This window comes from Salvelinus alpinus, chromosome 1, assembly GCF_045679555.1.
Source record: "Salvelinus alpinus chromosome 1, SLU_Salpinus.1, whole genome shotgun sequence".
In the NCBI taxonomy this organism is placed as follows: domain Eukaryota; kingdom Metazoa; phylum Chordata; class Actinopteri; order Salmoniformes; family Salmonidae; genus Salvelinus; species Salvelinus alpinus.
This window is the reverse complement of record NC_092086.1, coordinates 99,852,812-99,873,968: the sequence shown is the minus strand read 5'-3', so window position 1 is coordinate 99,873,968 and position 21,157 is coordinate 99,852,812. Positions and strand designations below refer to the sequence as shown.

Sequence of the window (21,157 nt, the reverse complement as noted above, 5' to 3'; positions counted from 1 at the left end):
AGAGTTATTAAAGTGACTATGCATAGATGATAATAACAGAGAGTAGCAGCAGTGTAAAAGAGGGGGGGGGGACAATGCAAATAGTCTGAGTAGCCATGTGATCAGATGTTCAGGAGTCTTATGGCTTGGGGGTAGATGCTGTTTAGTTGCCTCTTGGACCTAGACTTGGCGCTTCGGTACCTCTTGCCGTGCGGGAGCAGAGAAAACAGTCTATGACTAGGGTGGCTGGAGTCTTTGACAATTTTTAGGGCCTTCCTCTGACACCGCCTGGTATAGAGGTCCTGGATGGCAGGAAGCTTGTACCCAGTGATATACTGGGCCGTTTGCACTACCCTCTGTAGTGCCTTGCGGTCGGAGGCCGAGCAGTTGCCATTCCAGGCAGTGATGCAACCGGTCAGGATACTCTCGATGGTGCAGCTGTAGAACCTTTTGTGGATCTGAGGACCCAAGCCAAATCTTTTCAGTCTCCTGAGAGGGAACAGGTTTTGTCATGCCCTCTTCACGACTGTCTTGGTGTGCTTGGACAATGTTCGTTTGTTGGTGATGTGGACACCAAGAATCTTGAAGCTCTCAACCTGCTCCACTACAGCCCCGTCAATGAGAATGGGGGCATACTCGGTCCTCTTTTTCCTGGAGTCCACAATCATCTCCTTTGTCTTGATCACGTTGAAGGAGAGGTTTTTGTCCTGGCACCACATGGCCAGGTCTATGACCACCTCCCTATAGGCTGTCTCGTTGTTGTCGGTGATCAGGCCTACCACTGTTGTGTCATCGACAAATTTAATGAGGGTGTTGGAGTCGTGCCTGGCCACGCAGTCATGAGTGAACAGGGAGTACAGGAGAGGACTGAGCACGCACCCCTGAGGGGTCCCTGTGTTGAAGATCAGTGTGGCGGATGTGTTGTTACCTACCCTAACCACCTGGGGGCGGCTCTTCAGGAAGTCCAGGATCCAGTTGCAGAGGGAGGTGTTTAGTCCCAGGGTCCTTAGCTTATTGATGAGCTTTGAGGGCACTATTGTGTTAAACGCTGAGCTGTAGTCAATGAATAGCATTGTCACATAGATGTTCCTTTTGTCCAGGTGAGAAAGGGCAGTGTGGAGTGCAATAGAGATTGCATCATCTGTGGATCTTTTGGGGCGGTATGCACATTGGAGTGGGTCTAGGGTTTCCAGGATAATGGTATTGATGTGAGCCATGACCAGCCTTTCAAAGCACTCATGGCTACAGACGTGAGTGCTACGGGTCGGTAGTCATTTAGGCATGTTCCCTTTGTGTTCTTGGGCACAGGCACAATGGTGGTCTGCTTAAAACATGTTGTTTTACAAACTCAGACAGAGAGAGGTTGAAAATGTCAGTGAAGATTGCATCTTAGTGGAAGAAGCGTCACTACAGTCCCTGGTCGAATCTAGGCTGTATCACATCCGGACATGATTGGGAGTCCCATAGGGTGGCACACAATTGGCCCAGCGTCGTCCAGGTTTGGCTGAGGTAGGCCTGGTTCTAGAGGGGGTACGCAGCTGGAGGTTGAATTTTTGGGACTATAAAAAGTTTGGGAACCACTGCTCTACAGGATCGGTGGGTCCCCCACGGGATGGCTGAGCTAATATAGGCTAATGCGATTAGCATGAGGTTGTAAGTAACAAGAACATTTCCCAGGACATAGACATACAGTTGAAGTAGGAAGTTTACATACACCTTAGCCAAATACATTTAAACTCAGTTTTTCAGAATTGCTGACATTTAATCCTAGTAAAAATTCCCTGTCTTAGTTCAGTTAGGATCACCACTTTATTTTAAGAATGTGAAATGTCAGAATAATAGGGTTGATTTATTTCAGCTTTTATTTCTTTCATCACATTCCCAGTGGGTCAGAAGTTTACATACACTCAATTAGTATTTGGTAGTATTGCCTTTCAATTGTTTAACTTGGGTGAAATTTTTGGGGGAGTCTTCCTTAAGCTTCCCACAATAAGTTGGGTGAATTTTGGCCCATTCCTGCTGACAGAGCTAGTGTAACTGAGTCAGGTTTGTAGGCCTCCTTGCTCGCACACGCCTTTTCAGTTCTGCCCACAAATTCTCTATGGGATTAAGGTCAGGGCTTTGTGATGGCCACTCCAATACCTTGACTGTGTTGTCCTTAAGCCATTTTGCCTTTGGATGTTTGGAAGTATGCTTGGTGTCATTGTCCATTTGGAAGACCCATTTGCGACCAAGCTTTAACTTCCTGACTGATGTGAGATGTTGAGATGTTGCTTCAATATTTCAACATAATTTTCCTTTCCTCATGATGCCATCTATTTTGTGAAGTGCACCAGTCCCTCCTGCAGCAAAGCACCCCCACAACATGATGCTGCCACCCCCGTGCTTCACGGTTGGGATGGTGTTCTTCAGCTTGCAAGCATCCCCCTTGTACCTCCAAACATAACGATGGTCATTATGGCCAAACAGTTCCCTTTTTTTCATCAGACCAGATGACATTTCTCCAAAAAGTACAATCTTTGTCCCCATGTGCAGTTGCAAACCGTAGTCTGGCTTTTTTATGGCGGTTGTGGAGCAGTGGCTAATTCCTTGCTGAGGGGCCTTTCAGGTTGTGTCAATATAGAACTCATTTTACTGTGGATATAGATACTTCTGTACCCGTTTCCTCCAGTATCTTCACAAGGTCATTGGCTGTTGTTCTGGGATTGATTTGCACTTTTCGCACCAAAGTACGTTAATCTCTAGGAGACAGAACGCGTCTCCTTTCTGAGCGGTATGACGGCTGCGTGGACCCATGTTGTTTATACTTGCGTACGATTGTTTGTACAGATGAACGTGGTACCTTCAGGCGTTTGGAAGTTGCTCCCAAGGTCCCGTGTGGCTCAGTTGGTAGAGCATGGCGCTTGCAACGCCAGGGTTGTGGGTTCAATTCCCACGGGGGGACCAGGATGAATATGTATGAACTTTCCAATTTGTAAGTCGCTCTGGATAAGAGCGTCTGCTAAATGACTTAAATGTAAATGAACCAGACTTGTGGAGGACTACAAGGTTTTTTCTGAGGTCTTGGCTGATTTCTTTTGATTTTCCTATGATGTCAAGCAAAGAGGCACTGAGTTTGAAGGTAGGTCTTGAAATACATCCACAGTTACACTCAAATGATGTCAATTAGCCTATCAGAAGCTTCTAAAGCCATAACATAATTTTGTGGAATTCTCCGAGCTGTTTAAAGGCACAGTCAACTTAGTGTATGTAAACTTCTGAACAACTGGAATTGTGATACAGTGAATTATAAGTGAAATAATCTGTCTGTGAACAATTATTGGAAAAATGACTTGTGTCATGCACAAAGTAGATGTCCTAACCGACTTGCCAAAACTATAGTTTGTTATTAACAAGAAATGTGTGGAGTGGTTGAAAAACGAGTTTTAATAACTCCAACCTAAGTGTATGTAAACTTCCGACTTCAACTGTATCTGATATTGGCAGAAAGCTTAAATTATTGTTAATTTAACTGCACTGTCCAATAAACATTAGCTATTACAGTGAAAGAATACCATGCTATTGTTTGAGGAGAGTGCACAGTTATGAACTTGAAAAGTTATTAATAAGCCAATTAGGCACATTTGGGCAGTCTTGATACAACGTTTTGAACAGAAATGCAATGGTTCATTGGATCAGTCTAAAACGTTGCACATACACTGCTGCCATCCAGTGGCCAAAATCTAAATTACGCCTGGGCTGGATTAATACATTATGGCCTTTCTCTTGCATTTCAAAGACTATGGTACAAAAAAATACATAGAAGCGCATGTTTTTTTATTTGTGTATTATCTTTTACCAGATCTAATGTGTTATATTATACTACATTCATTTTACATTTCCATAAACTTAAAAGTGTTATGCATATCCTTGCTTCAAATCCTGAGCTACAGGCAGTTAGAATTGGGTATGTCATTTTAGGCGAAAATTGAAAAAAGGGGCAGATCCTTAAGAGGTTTTTAAGGTATCTTTACTTTTACTCAAGTATGACAACTGAGTACTTTTTCCACCACTGCATGGTTGTGTGAATGTATCTGCTTACCTACTGGCAGTGCGTATGGCCAGGAACATGCAGAGGTAGCAGTAGGAGATGATGCCCAGTGGGATGAAGAACACAAAGATGCATAGCATCAGAGTGTAACTCCTATTGGCTGGTGTGGAGGTCACATAATCCCACGTACAGGAGGTCATCAGGCCCTCAGGGATATAAGAACCTGGTGAGGGACAATGGGTTAAGATTAGTGTTGGGGTTGGGGTTAGGGTTAAGGTTAGGGTCCCGGTTGGGGTTAGGGTTGGGATTAAGGCTGCGGTCAGGGTAAGTGTCAGGGTTGGAGATCAAGTGTTTGAGAAAGAGAGAGGAGATTATTGTATCATTGCACCTGTAGAGAGACGAAGAAGAGTGATGGGAAAGTGAGAGCGTTGTAGAGATAAGATAAAAGGATGGTAGTCTGGTCCGAGATCTGTTTGGACTCTTGCCAACTCTATTAGTGTCATTGTCTAGCAAATGTGTGAGTATCTAGCACATGGCATGACTATTCCCTAACACATTGGCAAGAGAGCAGAAACAGTCAGAAAACTGGCACCCAAAAGGATGGCACTAGTGGAGGGAACTCACTCCAGCCAAAGAGAGGCGCCAGGCTCCAGCACAGCGAGTAGAGCCAGACAATGACGATGACAACGGAAGTGCGGCGTTTAGAGGTCCAGTGGAGGGCCTGTAGGGGCTTGGTGATGACGATGTAGCGGTCAATGGAGATAGCCAGCAGGTTGATCATGGAGGTGATCCCAAATAAGGCCCCACAGAAGGCGTACATCTTACAGCCTGTACAGAAATCATTTAGAGATCTTACAAGCTGAGTAATCTCACAGGATAGAAAATTAGTGATGCAGAGAGATGGAATTTCCACAATTAATTTGATTTGTATTTTTTGTTCAGCATGGATAGCGTAATTCAGCTCCAAATACCAAAGTAGCTGAAGCTTTCCATTAAGACAACTGATTTGATGCGGTATTTTACCCAAGTTATGGGATGAAGGTAAAAGTACCTGTTTCTCCAAAAACCCACTCCTTGTAGAGACAGTTGACAAAGAAGATAGGGGACTGTGTGATGGCCATGAGGAAGTCACTCACTGCCAGATTCATGATGAAATAGTTGGGAGGAGTCCGGAGCTTCTTGTTACTGAAATACAGAAGAAATATACAGTGTTTATGTTTTCAAAAAATAGATTCATTGTTATTAGCTTACTACTCACTTAAGATTTGACCTTTATCTTTATCACTAAAGCTTTAGCATTATAACAGAATAGCTTCTATCCAGGTAATGAAGTAAAGATTAGGTCAGAAGGCAAGGATGCGATGCTGTACTTTCACATTAGTCAAAAAGTGAAACCACTGGAACATGACCCCACACTCAGTTTGCTAACTACCTCGTGACCACACTCCCCTCTGTGATCTGAATTCCTTTAAGTGAATGTATCTCACTCTCTTGCCAACCATTCTAATTTAGGATGTAGAGTCTGAGTGGGTGAATTATCATTACATGAATCCATGACTGTTATTACAGTTGTCCATTAATCCCACCACAAACAAAATTCAGCATAAGTAATGCTCAGTGATCAGCCATCACCTGCTGACAACCAGCCACCTCCCCAGCCCCCTCCTCCTCCTCCTCCTCCTCCTCCTCCTCCTCACCATACCAATCCCTCGCTCTCGCCTCGCCCTGAGTCAATACACTCACTATTATCCCTCCTAGCAGCAGAGGTCATCCCCTACCTAGAAATACCTCCTGTTTTCCAAGAAACTAGACTGGCTCACAGCATCAGGGGAAATCAGACCGGCCCAATACAATTACAGAGTCAATTCAAGTTAGTATTTCAAGTCATTTCCAATGGCATGAAAATATCCCCTGATTTTGCTTGAGGGTGAGTGAATGGGTGAGAGAGTGCCCTCTGCCCTCCCCACTGTGAACATGGCCTGATTTCTGCTCGGAGTGTTTTGTGCTAAATAATGTTAATAACATTTAGATAGAGAAGTGACATGTTGGATTAGTGGAGAGTGACGTGTTGCAGTTGTTGCCAGCTTCAGTAGGAGGAAGCAATGTCACCATGCTCTCATGTGGATCTGGGATTTGATTTTCACAAATCAAAGAGGAGATGTGATGCAATGGTCTCAATGGTCTCCGGTCGTCTCTCTGAGATCCTTAACTAAACACGAAGGACTCCACGGCCTGTGGAGCTCTCACGCATTACTAACAGAGAGGAGAGGACGAGGAGTACAAGGAGGAGAGAGTGGTAATGAAGACAATGATTAAGAAGAGAGGATGGAGAAAGTAAGGGAGTGGGAAAGATAATGAGGAGAAGAAGGACTTTAGAAGGTGTTTTGTGTTTAGTGACGGAATGCCTGAGCAGGTTTAATCTGTGTCCAGGAAACCAGCCCACAGTGCTCCTCACATTGAACCATCTAGTAAATGTACAGTAACAGAATGTGTCTCCACATCACCAGCACTCTGATCACTGACCCAGATGGGGATCATTAAGATCCCCAGATGGGGGATCATTAAGCATGGGGATCACATAGGGACCTAGGATGAGCCAATCTATGGTCAGATTGAGTACCAATCTGGAACGCTACCCCCATGCTGGGTCTGTTTACGGCGATGGAGGTCAGAGCTCATGCCTGATTCCGCCAAGCTGAGTAAACATAGTTGGAAATCAGACTTTTGTAGAAAATCACTTCCTATTATGTTACTTCTCTGAATGCCATTTTGAGACTCATTTATAGACATGCCAGCGAGGGAGTGAGGGAAAGGAACATATACATTAAGTGTACACAAACTCATTTTCACGTGCCTGGAGTTGATGTTATTGCAAACCATAATAGGTATCTGGAGCCCTTTTCACTTTTCCAAGCAACATAATCTTTAACAACAACCATAGCAACGATGACCGCAAAATGATTCCCTTCATTCTTGTCAAAGTGAAACATATATTTTACGATTAGGACCTCAGGGCCCTTTGAAATGACAAAAAAGTATTCTTAAAGGGATACTTTGGGACTTTCCCCAGAGTCAGATGAACTTGTGGATACCAATTTTATGTTTCTGTGTCCAGTATGAAGGAAGTTAAAGGTTGTTTCACAAGCCAATGCTAACTAGGATTAGCACAATGACTGAAAGTCTATGGGTATCTACTAGCATGCTAAAATCCTGAAGTATCCCTTTAAACACAGAGGCCTTTTAAATGTGTAAGTTAAAAAGAAACATACAGGACTGTATATGGAGTTACACACCCTGTCCACACAGAGCTGTCTTTGATGGCTGTCCTACCATAACGTGTGCAATTCTTCCTGCGCACTGGACAAATCTGTGTCAGTGAGCATTAAAGAGCTGATGCCTCCCACGCTTTCTGCTTTGATGTCAAATGTCAAACAATTGCCTTTGCACATGCACACACATCATCACAGGGTAGCATATGGTCCAAGTTAATTAAGCTCAAATATTCACTGGTACTGAAGCATTTTATTACTTTTATCATGACGATTAGATAATATTATCATAAAACAAAAATTACTAAAACGGGTGTATGGTGATATATAATTTAAATCACCATTGCTTTTATGCTTAAAAAACATCCTTGTGTTTCTATAGTATAGTTATAACACAGTGTGTGAGGATTGTGTTTCTATAGTATAGTTATAACACAATGTGTGAGGATTGTGTTTCTATAGTATAGTTATAACACAGTGTGTGAGGATTGTGTTTCTATAGTATAGTTATAACACAATGTGTGAGGATTGTGTTTCTATAGTATAGTTATAACACAGTGTGTGAGGATTGTGTTTCTATAGTATAGTTATAACACAATGTGTGAGGATTGTGTTTCTATAGTATAGTTATAACACAATGTGTGAGGATTGTGTTTCTATAGTATAGTTATAACACAATGTGTGAGGATTGTGTTTCTATAGTATAGTTATAACACAATGTGTGAGGATTGTGTTTCTATAGTATAGTTATAACACAATGTGTGAGGATTGTGTTTCTATAGTATAGTTATAACACAATGTGTGAGGATTGTGTTTCTATAGTATAGTTATAACACAGTGTGTGAGGATTGTGTTTCTATAGTATAGTTATAACACAGTGTGTGAGGATTGTGTTTCTATAGTATAGTTATAACACAATGTGTGAGGATTGTGTTTCTATAGTATAGTTATAACACAGTGTGTGAGGATTGTGTTTCTATAGTATAGTTATAACACAGTGTGTGAGGATTGTGTTTCTATAGTATAGTTATAACACAATGTGTGAGGATTGTGTTTCTATAGTATAGTTATAACACAGTGTGTGAGGATTGTGTTTCTATAGTATAGTTATAACACAGTGTGTGAGGATTGTGTTTCTATAGTATAGTTATAACACAGTGTGTGAGGATTGTGTTTCTATAGTATAGTTATAACACAATGTGTGAGGATTGTGTTTCTATAGTATAGTTATAACACAGTGTGTGAGGATTGTGTTTCTATAGTATAGTTATAACACAGTGTGTGAGGATTGTGTTTCTATAGTATAGTTATAACACAATGTGTGAGGATTGTGTTTCTATAGTATAGTTATAACACAGTGTGTGAGGATTGTGTTTCTATAGTATAGTTATAACACAGTGTGTGAGGATTGTGTTTCTATAGTATAGTTAAAACACAATGTGTGAGGATTGTGTTTCTATAGTATAGTTATAACACAATGTGTGAGGATTGTGTTTCTATAGTATAGTTATAACACAGTGTGTGAGGATTGTGTTTCTATAGTATAGTTATAACACAATGTGTGAGGATTGTGTTTCTATAGTATAGTTATAACACAATGTGTGAGGATTGTGTTTCTATAGTATAGTTATAACACAATGTGTGAGGATTGTGTTTCTATAGTATAGTTATAACACAATGTGTGAGGATTGTGTTTCTATAGTATAGTTATAACACAATGTGTGAGGATTGTGTTTCTATAGTATAGTTATAACACAATGTGTGAGGATTGTGTTTCTATAGTATAGTTATAACACAATGTGTGAGGATTGTGTTTCTATAGTATAGTTATAACACAATGTGTGAGGATTGTGTTTCTATAGTATAGTTATAACACAATGTGTGAGGATTGTGTTTCTATAGTATAGTTATAACACGTGTGAGGATTGTGTTTCTATAGTATAGTTATAACACAATGTGTGAGGATTGTGTTTCTATAGTATAGTTATAACACGTGTGAGGATTGTGTTTCTATAGTATAGTTATAACACAATGTGTGAGGATTGTGTTTCTATAGTATAGTTATAACACAGTGTGTGTGGATTGTGTTTCTATAGTATAGTTATAACACAATGTGTGAGGATTGTGTTTCTATAGTATAGTTATAACACAATGTGTGAGGATTGTGTTTCTATAGTATAGTTATAACACAGTGTGTGTGGATTGTGTTTCTATAGTATAGTTATAACACAATGTGTGAGGATTGTGTTTCTATAGTATAGTTATAACACAGTGTGTGTGGATTGTGTTTCTATACAATGTGTGGGGGTGAAGGGTAAAAATACATGTGTGGCTACAGCAGAGATTGAATGGTTGCATGGGAGTACCATGTCGCAGCATCAGTCAAGGATCTTCTTAATGCACAAAGCATGTCAGCAGCACACCCAGGGAACCTTGCCATCTCTACTGCCGTCTCCACTGCCGTGTGGAGTGAGCCACTGACAGCTAGCGGAATAAAGCCACTAGCTTGGAGTCAGTCACGCTCCTACCAGACGACCTAAACTGTAGCTATATGTACAACCTAGTGAGCTCTCCCAGCTCATATAGCGCAAGGGAACAGCAAACCTGATTTCAGACAAAAATAAAGCAACACCTCACAGCACAACGCCTCTCCCCCATGTGACCTAATATTTGTGTGTATGCACTGACGTGTATGTTAACTGATAGATGGACACACACTCTAACACACACTGTACACACACTCACAAATTATTATTCTTTGGTTATATTGTTTTTGTGTTTCGTTTAAAAAACAAACATTTTTGTGTCTTTGTATATGTACTGTGTATACTGAGTGTACAAAATATAAGGAACACCCTCCTACTTTTGCTCTCAGAACAGCCGCAATTCGTCAATGAATGGACTCCACAGGGTGTCGGAAGCTTTCCACAGGTATGCTGGCCCATGTTGAAGCCAATGCTTACACAGTTGTGTAAAGTTGGCTGGATGTCCTTTGGGTGGTGGATCATTCTTGATACACACGCGAAACAGTTGAGCGTGAAAAACCCAGCAGCGTTGCAGTTCTTGACACAAACCTGGCACCTACTACCATACCCCGTTCAAAGGCACTTAAATCTTTTGTCTTGCCCATTCACACTCTGAATGGCACACATACACAATCCATGTCTCAATTGTGTCAAGGCCTAAAAATCCTTTAACCCGTCTCCTCCCCTTCATCTACACTGATTGAAGTGGATTTACCAAATGGGGTCAATAACGGATTATAGCTTTCACCTGGTTTCACCTGGTTTCACCTGGATTTACCTGGATTCACCTGGTTTCACCTGGATTCACCTGATTTCACCTGCTTTCACCTTTATTCACCTGGATTCACCTGGTTTCACCTGGATTCACCTGGTTTCACCTGGATTCACCTGGAAATATGAATGGAAAGAGCAGGTATTCTTAATGTTTTATATACACTGAATATACCAAACATTAGGAATGCCTTCCTAATATTGAGTTGCACCCCGCCCCAACCCCCCTTCTTCCCTCAGGCCAGCCTCAATTCGTCGGGGCATGGACTCTACAAGGTGTCAAACGTTCCATGTCTCAAGGCTTAAAAATCCTTCTTTAACTTGTCTTCTCCCCTTCATCTACACTGATTGAAGTGGATTTAACAAATTACATCAATAAGGGATCATAGATTTCACCTGGATTCACCTGGTCAGTCTATGTCATGGAAAGAGCAGTGTTCTAAATGTTTTGTATACTCGGTATATATATATATATATATACACAATATAACATGTAACATGTAAAGTGTTGGCCCCATGTTTCATGAGCTGAAATAAAAAATCCTAGACATTTTCCATACGCACAAAAAAAAAAAAAAAAACATATTTTTGGCTAAAATTTGTTTACATCCCTGTTAGTGAGCATTTCTCCTTTCCCAAGATAATCCATCCACCTTTACAGGTGCACCTTGTGCTGGGGACAATAAAACACCACTTTAAAATGTACAGTTTTGTCACAATTCCACAGATTAAGTTTTGAGGGAGTGTGCAGGTGGCATGCTGACTGCAGAGCTGTTGCAAGATAATTTAATGTTAATTTCTCTACCATAAGCTGCCTCCAATGTCGTTTTAGAGAATTTTCAGTACGTCTAACCAGCCTCTCAAACGCAGACCACGTGTAACCATACCAGCCAAGGACCGCTAGAATCCGTTATTGACCTAATTTGTTAAATACAGTACCTTCTGAAAGTATTCAGACCCCTTGATTTTTTCAAAATTGTGTTACGTTACAGCCTTATTCTAAAATGGATTTAAAAATCTTAGCAATCTACACACAATACCCCATAATGACAAAGCGAAAACAGATTTTTTGACATTTTTGCAAATGTATAAAAAAAAATGCTTGACTTCTGTTACCCAGCATTAGCAAGCCTCGCACTGCTGCTTCGAGCACCATCGAAAATACGTTTTTTTAAATGTCAAATTAGCAAACATTTCTAAAAACCTGTTTTTGCTTTGTCATTATGGGGTATTGTATGTAGATTGATGAGGGGGAAAAATGTTTTAATAAATTTTAGAATAAGGCTGTCAAGTAACAAAATGTGGAAAAAGTCAAGGGGTCAGAATACTTTCCGAAGGCACTGTATATACGGTACTTTCGGAAAGTATTCAGACCCCTTCCATTTTCCACATTTTGTTACGTTATAGCCTTAATCTAAAATTGATTAAATAAACAAATTCCCCATCAATCTACACGCAATACCCCATAATGACAAAGCGAGTGCAGGTTATATATATAAAAATAAAAACAGAAATACCTTATTTACATAATTATTATTTACATATTATTCAGACCCTAGGCATTGAGACTCGAAATTGAGCTCAGGGGCATCCTGTTTCAATTGATCATCCTTGAGATGTTTCTACAACTTGATTGGAGTCCACCTGTGATAAACACAATTGATTGGACATTATTTGGAAAGGCACACACCTGTCTATATAAGGTCCGACAGTTGACAGTGCATGTCAGAGCAAAAAAACAAGCCATGAGGTCGTAGGAATTGTCCGTAGAGCTCCGAGACAGGATTGTGTCGAGGCACAGATCAGGGGAAGAGTATCAAAAAATGTCTGCAGTGTTGAAGGTCCCAAAGAGCACAGTGGCCTCCATCATTCTTAAAATGGAAGAAGTTTGGAACCACCAAGACTCTTCCTAGAGCTGGCTGCCCGGCCAAACTGAGCAATAAGGGGAAAAGGGCCTTGGTCAGGGAGGTGACCAAGAACCTGATGTTCACTCTGACAGAGCTCCAGCGTTCCTCTTTGGAGATGGGAGAACCTTCCAGAAGTTCTACCATCTCTGCAGCACTCCACCAATCAGGTCTTTATGGTGGAGTGGCCAGACGTAAGCCACTCCTCAGTAAAAGGCACATGACAGCCCGCTTGGAGTTTGCCAAAAGGCACCTAAAGTACTCTAAGACTGAGAAACAAGATTCTTTGGTCTGATGAAAGACTTCCGGTTTGGAGAGAGTAGTCGCATTCCACTCTCGCTCCCCAGGTAGTATTACCATTTCATTTTCATTACATTTTCATTACACTTTCATTACAGTACAACGGTTTGATTTGTTTGATCTTAGCTAGCTACATAGCCGTCTTTGTATCAAAGATAATTGTGTAGTTATTGAGGTTCGCTAGCCAGCTATTTTCGTCGTAACGTAACGTAGTCAACACTGCTAGCTAGCCAGCTAGCCAGCTAGCCACCGAATAGCAGCACTGCAGAAACGATTACATTACAACGGAACGACTTGATTAGTGTAGTGTTAGCTAGCTACATAGTTGTCTTTGCTATCTTTGTATCTAAGATAATTGTGTAGCTTAGAGTAGTTTAGAGTAATTATTCGGTTAGCTAGCCAGCTATTTTCGTCCGCCGCGCTGCCGTTCTGCTACCTAGTCAACACTGCTAGCTAACACTGCTAGCTAGCCAACTTCTACCGAATAGCAGCACTGTAGAAACTCACATTACAACTTACATTACAACGGAACGACTTGATTAGCGTAGTGTTAGCTAGCTACATAGTTGTCTTTGCTGTCCTTGTATCCAAGATAATTGTGTAGTTTTGAGAATTGTCGAGGTTACCTAGCCAGTTAGAGGTTACCTAGCCAGCTACACTTTCAAACAAAGTCAACAACGCAGCCACTGCTAGCCAGCCTACTTCACCGCCAGCAGTACTATATCATTTTAGTCAATAAGATTTAATTTAATTTTTGCAACGTAAGCTTAACTTTCTGAACATTCGAGACGTGTAGTCCACTTGTCATTCTAATCTCCTTTGCATTAGCGTAGCCTCTTCTGTAGCCTGTCAACTATGTGTCTGTCTATCCCTCTTCTCTCCTCTCTGCACAGACCATACAAACGCTTCACACCGCGTGGCCGCCGCTACCCTAACCTGGTGGTTCCAGCGCGCACGACCCACGTGGAGTTCCAGGTCTCCGGCAGCCTCTGGAACTGCCGATCTGCGGCCAACAAGGCAGAGTTCATCTCAGCCTATGCGTCCCTCCAGTCCCTCGACTTCTTGGCACTGACGGAAACATGGATTACCACTGATAACACTGCTACTCCTACTGCTCTCTCCTCGTCTGCCCACGTGTTCTCGCACACCCCGAGAGCTTCTGGTCAGCGGGGTGGTGGCACTGGGATCCTCATCTCTCCCAAGTGGACATTCTCTCTTTCTCCCCTGACCCATCTGTCTATCGCCTCCTTTGAATTCCATGCTGTCACAGTTACCAGCCCTTTCAAGCTTAACATCCTTATCATTTATTGCCCTCCAGGTTCCCTTGGAGAGTTCATCAATGAGCTTGACGCCCTGATAAGTTCCTTTCCTGAGGATGGCTCACCTCTCACAGTTCTGGGTGACTTTAACCTCCCCACGTCTACCTTTGACTCATTCCTCTTTGCCTCCTTCTTTCCACTCCTCTCCTCTTTTGACCTCACCCTCTCACCTTCCCCCCCTACTCACAAGGCAGGCAATACGCTTGACCTCATCTTTACTAGATGCTGTTCTTCCACTAATCTCATTGCAACTCCCCTCCAAGTCTCCGACCACTACCTTGTATCCTTTTCCCTCTCGCTCTCATCCAACACTTCCCACACTGCCCCTACTCAGATAGTATCGCGCCGTCCCAACCTTCGCTCTCTCTCCCCCGCTACTCTCTCCTCTTCCATCCTATCATCTCTTCCCTCTGCTCAAACCTTCTCCAACCTATCTCCTGATTCTGCCTCCTCAACCCTCCTCTCCTCCCTCTCTGCATCCTTTGACTCTCTATGTCCCCTATCCTCCAGGCCGGCTCGGTCCTCCCCTCCTGCTCCGTGGCTCGACGACTCACTGCGAGCTCACAGAACAGGGCTCCGGGCAGCCGAGCGGAAATGGAGGAAAACTCGCCTCCCTGCGGACCTGGCATCCTTTCACTCCCTCCTCTCTACATTCTCCTCTTCTGTCTCTGCTGCTAAAGCCACTTTCTACCACTCTAAATTCCAAGCATCTGCCTCTAACCCTAGGAAGCTCTTTGCCACCTTCTCCTCCCTCCTGAATCCTCCTCCCCCTCCTCCCCCCTCCTCCCTCTCTGCGGATGACTTCGTCAACCATTTTGAAAAGAAGGTCGACGACATCCGATCCTCGTTTGCTAAGTCAAACGACACCGCTGGTTCTGCTCACACTGCCCTACCCTGTGCTTTGACCTCTTTCTCCCCTCTCTCTCCAGATGAAATCTTGCGTCTTGTGACGGCCGGCCGCCCAACAACCTGCCCGCTTGACCCTATCCCCTCCTCTCTTCTCCAGACCATTTCCGGAGACCTTCTCTCTTACCTCACCTCGCTCATCAACTCATCTTTGACCGCTGGCTACGTCCCTTCCGTCTTCAAGAGAGCGAGAGTTGCACCCCTTCTGAAAAAACCTACACTTGATCCCTCCGATGTCAACAACTACAGACCAGTATCCCTTCTTTCTTTTCTCTCCAAAACTCTTGAACGTGCCGTCCTTGGCCAGCTCTCCTGCTATCTCTCTCAGAATGACCTTCTTGATCCAAATCAGTCAGGTTCCAAGACTAGTCATTCAACTGAGACTGCTCTTCTCTGTGTCACGGAGGCGCTCCGCACTGCTAAAGCTAACTCTCTCTCCTCTGCTCTCATCCTTCTAGACCTATCGGCTGCCTTTGATACTGTGAACCATCAGATCCTCCTCTCCACCCTCTCCGAGCTGGGCATCTCCGGCGCGGCCCACGCTTGGATTGCGTCCTACCTGACAGGTCGCTCCTACCAGGTGGCGTGGCGAGAATCTGTCTCCGCACCACGTGCTCTCACCACTGGTGTCCCCCAGGGCTCTGTTCTAGGCCCTCTCCTATTCTCGCTATACACCAAGTCACTTGGCTCTGTCATATCCTCACATGGTCTCTCCTATCATTGCTATGCAGACGACACACAATTAATCTTCTCCTTTCCCCCCTCTGATAACCAGGTGGCGAATCGCATCTCTGCATGTCTGGCAGACATATCAGTGTGGATGACGGATCACCACCTCAAGCTGAACCTCGGCAAGACGGAGCTGCTCTTCCTCCCGGGGAAGGACTGCCCGTTCCATGATCTCGCCATCATGGTTGACAACTCCATTGTGTCCTCCTCCCAGAGTGCTAAGAACCTTGGCGTGATCCTGGACAACACCCTGTCGTTCTCAACTCACATCAAGGCGGTGACCCGTTCCTGTAGGTTCATGCTCTACAACATTCGCAGAGTACGACCCTGCCTCACACAGGAAGCAGCGCAGGTCCTAATCCAGGCACTTGTCATCTCCCGTCTGGACTACTGCAACTCGCTGTTGGCTGGGCTCCCTGCCTGTGCTATTAAACCCCTACAACTCATCCAGAACGCCGCAGCCCGTCTGGTGTTCAACCTTCCCAAGTTCTCTCACGTCACCCCGCTCCTCCGCTCTCTCCACTGGCTTCCAGTTGAAGCTTGCATCCGCTACAAGACCATGGTGCTTGCCTACGGAGCTGTGAGGGGAACGGCACCTCCGTACCTTCAGGCTCTGATCAGGCCCTACACCCAAACAAGGGCACTGCGTTCATCCACCTCTGGCCTGCTCGCCTCCCTACCTCTGAGGAAGTACAGTTCCCGCTCAGCCCAGTCAAAACTGTTCGCTGCTCTGGCACCCCAATGGTGGAACAAACTCCCTCACGACGCCAGGTCAGCGGAGTCAATCACCACCTTCCGGAGACACCTGAAACCCCACCTCTTTAAGGAATACCTAGGATAGGATAAAGTAATCCTTCTAACCCCCCCCTCCCCCTTAAAAGAGTTAGATGCACTATTGTAAAGTGGCTGTTCCACTGGATATCATAAGGTGAATGCACCAATTTGTAAGTCGCTCTGGATAAGAGCGTCTGCTAAATGACTTAAATGTAAATGTAAATGATGAAACCAAGATTGAACTCTTTGGCCTGAATGCCAAGCATCACGTCTGGAGGAAACTTGGCACCATCCCTATGTCGAAGCATGGTGGTGACAGCATCATGCTGTTGGAATTTTTTTCAGCGGCAGTGACTGGGAGACTAGTCAGGATCGAGGCAAAGATAAACAGAGCAAAGTACAGATATCCTATATGGAAACCTGCTTTGTCATTATGGGGTATTGTGTGTAGATTGATGAGGAGAAAAAACAATTTAATTCATTTTAGAGGCTGTAGTGTAATAAAATGTGGAAAAAGTCAAGGGGTCTGAATACTTTCTGAATGCATTGTATACAGTATACATTTGGAATGTCTACAACTTACATACATTTAAAAATATGAATAACCTCTTGGAAATAGGAGGCGCCATTTTCACTTTTGGATAAAATGGTGCCCAAATTAAACGGCCTCGTACTCTGTCCTAGATTATATAATATGCATATTATTATTACTATTGGATAGAAAACACTCTGAGGTTTCTAAAACTGTTTGAATTATATCTGTGAGTAAAACAGAACTCATTTGGAAGGCAAACTTCCAAACAGGAAGTGAAAATTCTGAAATGGGTCTCTGTGAAAGGCATCGCCTATTCAATTGCCTTGTATTTATGGATCTGTATGCACTTCATACGCCTTCCACTAGATGTCAACAGGCAGTAGAACATGGAATGAAGTGTCTAGCCTTATGTGGGACCGGATGAGAGTCTTTGGAGTGACAGGTCAGTCATATTGCCAGTTTTTGGCCACACACTTGGGCATGTCATATCTTTGTCTGCAAATCGTTAGATAGACACGAAGAAATGCTCCGTCTGGGATGTTATTGGATATATATGAGAAAAACATCCTGAAGATTGATTCTCAACTGAGTTTGACCAGTTTATTCGACTTTTATTATCACATTTAGAAGTTTTCGTTCATTGCGTCAAATCTTCATGGACACGTGAGCTACACATGCTAGCCAAAGTTGCTAATTCGACAGAAGAAATGGACATTCTAAAACAAAACAACGATTTATTGTGGAACTAGGATTCCTGGCACTGCATTCTGATGTTCATCAAAGTTCATCAAAGGTAAGGGAATATTTATGATGTTATTTCGTATTTTTGTTGACTCTGTTGACTCCAACATGGCGGAGAATGGCTGGGCGCTGTCTCAGATTATTGCATGCTGTGCTTTTTACTAAAGTTATTTTTTTAAATCTAACACAGCGGTTGCATTAAGAACCAGTGTATCTTTAATTATATGTACAACATGTACTTTTCATCAAAGTTTATGATGAGTTTTTCTGTTAGATTGCGTGGCTCTCTAAAATGTCTCCGTATATTTTGGAGCCATTTCTGACCATGGCGCCAATGTAAAACCACGATTTGTAGCTATAAATATGCACATTTTTGAACAAAACATAAATGTATTGTATAACATGATGTCATAAGACTGTCATCTGATGAAGTTGTTCAAAGGTTAGTGATTAATTTTATCTCTATTTGTGGGTTTTGTGAAAGCTATCTTTGCGGTGAAAAAATGGCGTTGTGTTTTGGGCTATTGTGGTGAGCTAACATAAATATATGTTGTGTTTTCGCTGTAAAACATTTTCAAAATCGGACATGTTGGCTGGATTCACAAGATGTTTATCTTTCATTTGCTGTATTGGACTTGTGATTTCATGTATTTATATTATATGATATTCCCTGTTGCGCTAGGCTAGGCTATTCTAGGCAGCATTTCTGATGAGAATGATCCCGGATCCGGGATGGGTATTGAGTAGTTAACATGTAAAGCATTTTTTCGTCATGTGTCAGACCCCAGAAAGACTAGCTGTCGCCAATGGTGCTAATGGGGATACTAAATCAAATAAAATCAAAGCTCTCGGCTCAGGTAGAAATGAAACATATGTTAGAATGGGATATCGCTGTAGAACTGTGAACAAAACAAATTGGATCACACATGTTCAAGCAATCAGATAAGTGTGTAGCCTGTGCATATGGTAATACCAAATCAAATCAAAATCAAATTAAATATCATAGGTATGCCATGCCTTAGTGGAAGAGAAAATGTCTCTGTGCTCTTAGATCAGATGCAGATATCAGTAATTGAATGTGCTTAGTTTTCTGTCAAAGCAGTAGTAGACCTAGCTACTATGTTAGCTCTGTCAAAGGTCTGCTATGACCGAAAGCTAAGCACATGAAATTACCGGAATTAGCATTTTATCGAAGAGTGCAGAGACTTTCTTCACTGTGGTCTCTAATCTTCCTGCACCTCAGCTACTTTTACCGAATGGTACAATACGTACAGCAGATTTCACTAATGCCTTCCATGAAGGGGGTCTATGAAGGGTCATAGTGTCTAGAAGAATGTCTTCTCTCCAACTATGAAACACTTCATGATTTGAGAGTAGGGTTAACAACCAAAATACAAGGTGGCCATCGAGATCCCAACAGTTGAAAAACCCAGCCACATAACTCCTGTAATTAGTTGTTGTTGTGAATTACATGTAAAATAGACAGCTGTTTGCTTGGCATGCCATTCATTATTTCTATATCTGAGAGCTCCAGTTTGTTGTTCAACGTGAACTAAAAGTAAATCAGTTGTGTGTCACCACCGCACCAGACCAGCCAGCCGGACAATGTGTGACTTCTTTCTGTCACCCAGCATTAGCAAGCCTCGCTCTGTCGCTTCGAGCACCGTCGAAAATAAGTCTTAGTGTCAGAACAGTACCATGTCAAAACACATGACGCTCAAGATCACATTGTTAAATCAAACACATCATCCTGCTGCAACCTCTGAGGTTCACTTTCTCTCAGCTGGCCAATGATGAACCAGGGACAATGATTTATGAATAGTGACTACTCCATTACCGAAGACCTGAACATGAACAGTTTTTAGGAATTTTAAAGGATAGGATTCTGTAGGCAGATGAGGATGAACAGGCAGATGAACAGGCAGATGAGGACAAATCACAGAGCTTAAGCCAAAGGGTGTGAAAATCCAGGAAAGATTAAATAGAAGATGTAGTTGAAATGTGAGGCATGCCTGTCCTCAAATCTCTCAAAGACCTTCAGAAATCCAAATATCCTCTTTAAATACCCTGCATGGAAAAATCTCTTCTGTAAACACTTCGAAATTACTTCGGTGAATCAAATAAAAACAGGTTTTCAGGGGAAAAAACTGAAACACATCAGCCTCAGTGCCATTCTGCAAGAGAGAATAAACAGACTGGCACCCAACCTAGAAACACTTGCCCTCTCTTCTCCATAACCCCCTTCCCTTAGGTACTGTGGCCTACCTGAAGAAGGCGTACATCACCAGGGCATTCCCACCGACCCCCACTGCTCCGATCACCACAACGAAGCAGGCCACGATGTAATGAGCTTGGTCTGGCACGTCTACCTTCCGGAAGAAACCTCGGTCCATGTTGTCCATGCCTGACATGCCTGGGACAGAGAGAGAAGCTCAGTCCATATGAACAACCTAATGCATCATACAACACTTTCACTAAAGCACTTTAACCATAGATCTCTCTCTCTCTCTCTTTCACAATATCTCTCTTGTGAAGCTCTCTCTCTCTCTCTCTCTCTCTCCATTTATGTTTCTCCCTTTTCTCTCTTTTCTCATTATATAAGACTGTGCACCATAAGTATCCATTCAAATATCTGGGGGCTACAAATCAAACAAACCACCCAGTCCCCCTCTGCATATTCACTCATGTAAACCTTTGATGCTTTCCTTCAGTTCCTTCAGTCCAGAAACAGTTTCTCCCATTTCCTAATGTAACGTACTGTCATTTATTCAGACAGGCTGGCTTGCCTTCTCAAGCTCTGTTTAGCTGAAATGTCACACCCTATGTCTCATCATAGCAGTGGAACAATACACAGAGTCTTTCAACATATTCATAAGGCATGTATACTAGGCGCTTCCTACTAGCGAGGACTGTGAAGAGACACACATACGCATACACTGTAATATTGTTGTATGGTGGTATTTTTACATTTTTGTATTGTACATTTTGTATTGTATATATGTAGTGATGGAACAATGTTATATGATGTACTGTTTAATCTTTTGTTTTACATGTAATGTAAGGGCTTTAACGTGTTTGGACCCCAGGAAGAGTAGATGTTGCCTTGGCAGCAGCTAATGGGGATCCCTAATAAATAGAAATACACTATAGGAATGTGAATTGAAGGGATGAGTGAAATAAATTGTGCATACAAACTGCTGTGATGTATTAGTTTTATCAGACATACACTTCCTGCTGAAGAATAATAGGTTGCTTACAACAAGTTGCTGTCATGATTTATTTGTTTCTATCAGACAAAGTTTAAATAGGTTTGACATGATTACAGCAGATGCCGAGGGTATAAGCAAATCTTTCCTCATAACGGTCTTCCATGGC

The 21,157-nt window shown here is 42.7% G+C and overlaps 1 protein-coding gene and 1 non-coding gene across 2 annotated transcripts in view; one reads left to right on the top strand and one right to left on the bottom strand.

Moving 5' to 3' along the window:
- Nucleotides 1-20,193, bottom strand: part of LOC139567528 (melanopsin-B-like) — a 33,049-nt gene extending 12,856 nt beyond the window's left edge. Inside the window, exons 1-4 of the mRNA XM_071388860.1 lie at nt 20,048-20,193; nt 5,061-5,194; nt 4,634-4,837; nt 4,061-4,232 (exon numbers count right to left, since the gene is read on the bottom strand). Coding sequence (XP_071244961.1) covers nt 4,061-4,232; nt 4,634-4,837; nt 5,061-5,194; nt 20,048-20,193 — 656 coding nt within the window. The remainder of the gene's footprint in view (nt 1-4,060; nt 4,233-4,633; nt 4,838-5,060; nt 5,195-20,047) is intronic.
- Nucleotides 2,849-2,925, top strand: trnaa-ugc (transfer RNA alanine (anticodon UGC)). The gene has a single exon. It is a non-coding gene; the product is annotated as a tRNA-Ala (tRNA).
- Nucleotides 20,194-21,157: the final 964 nt, after the last annotated feature.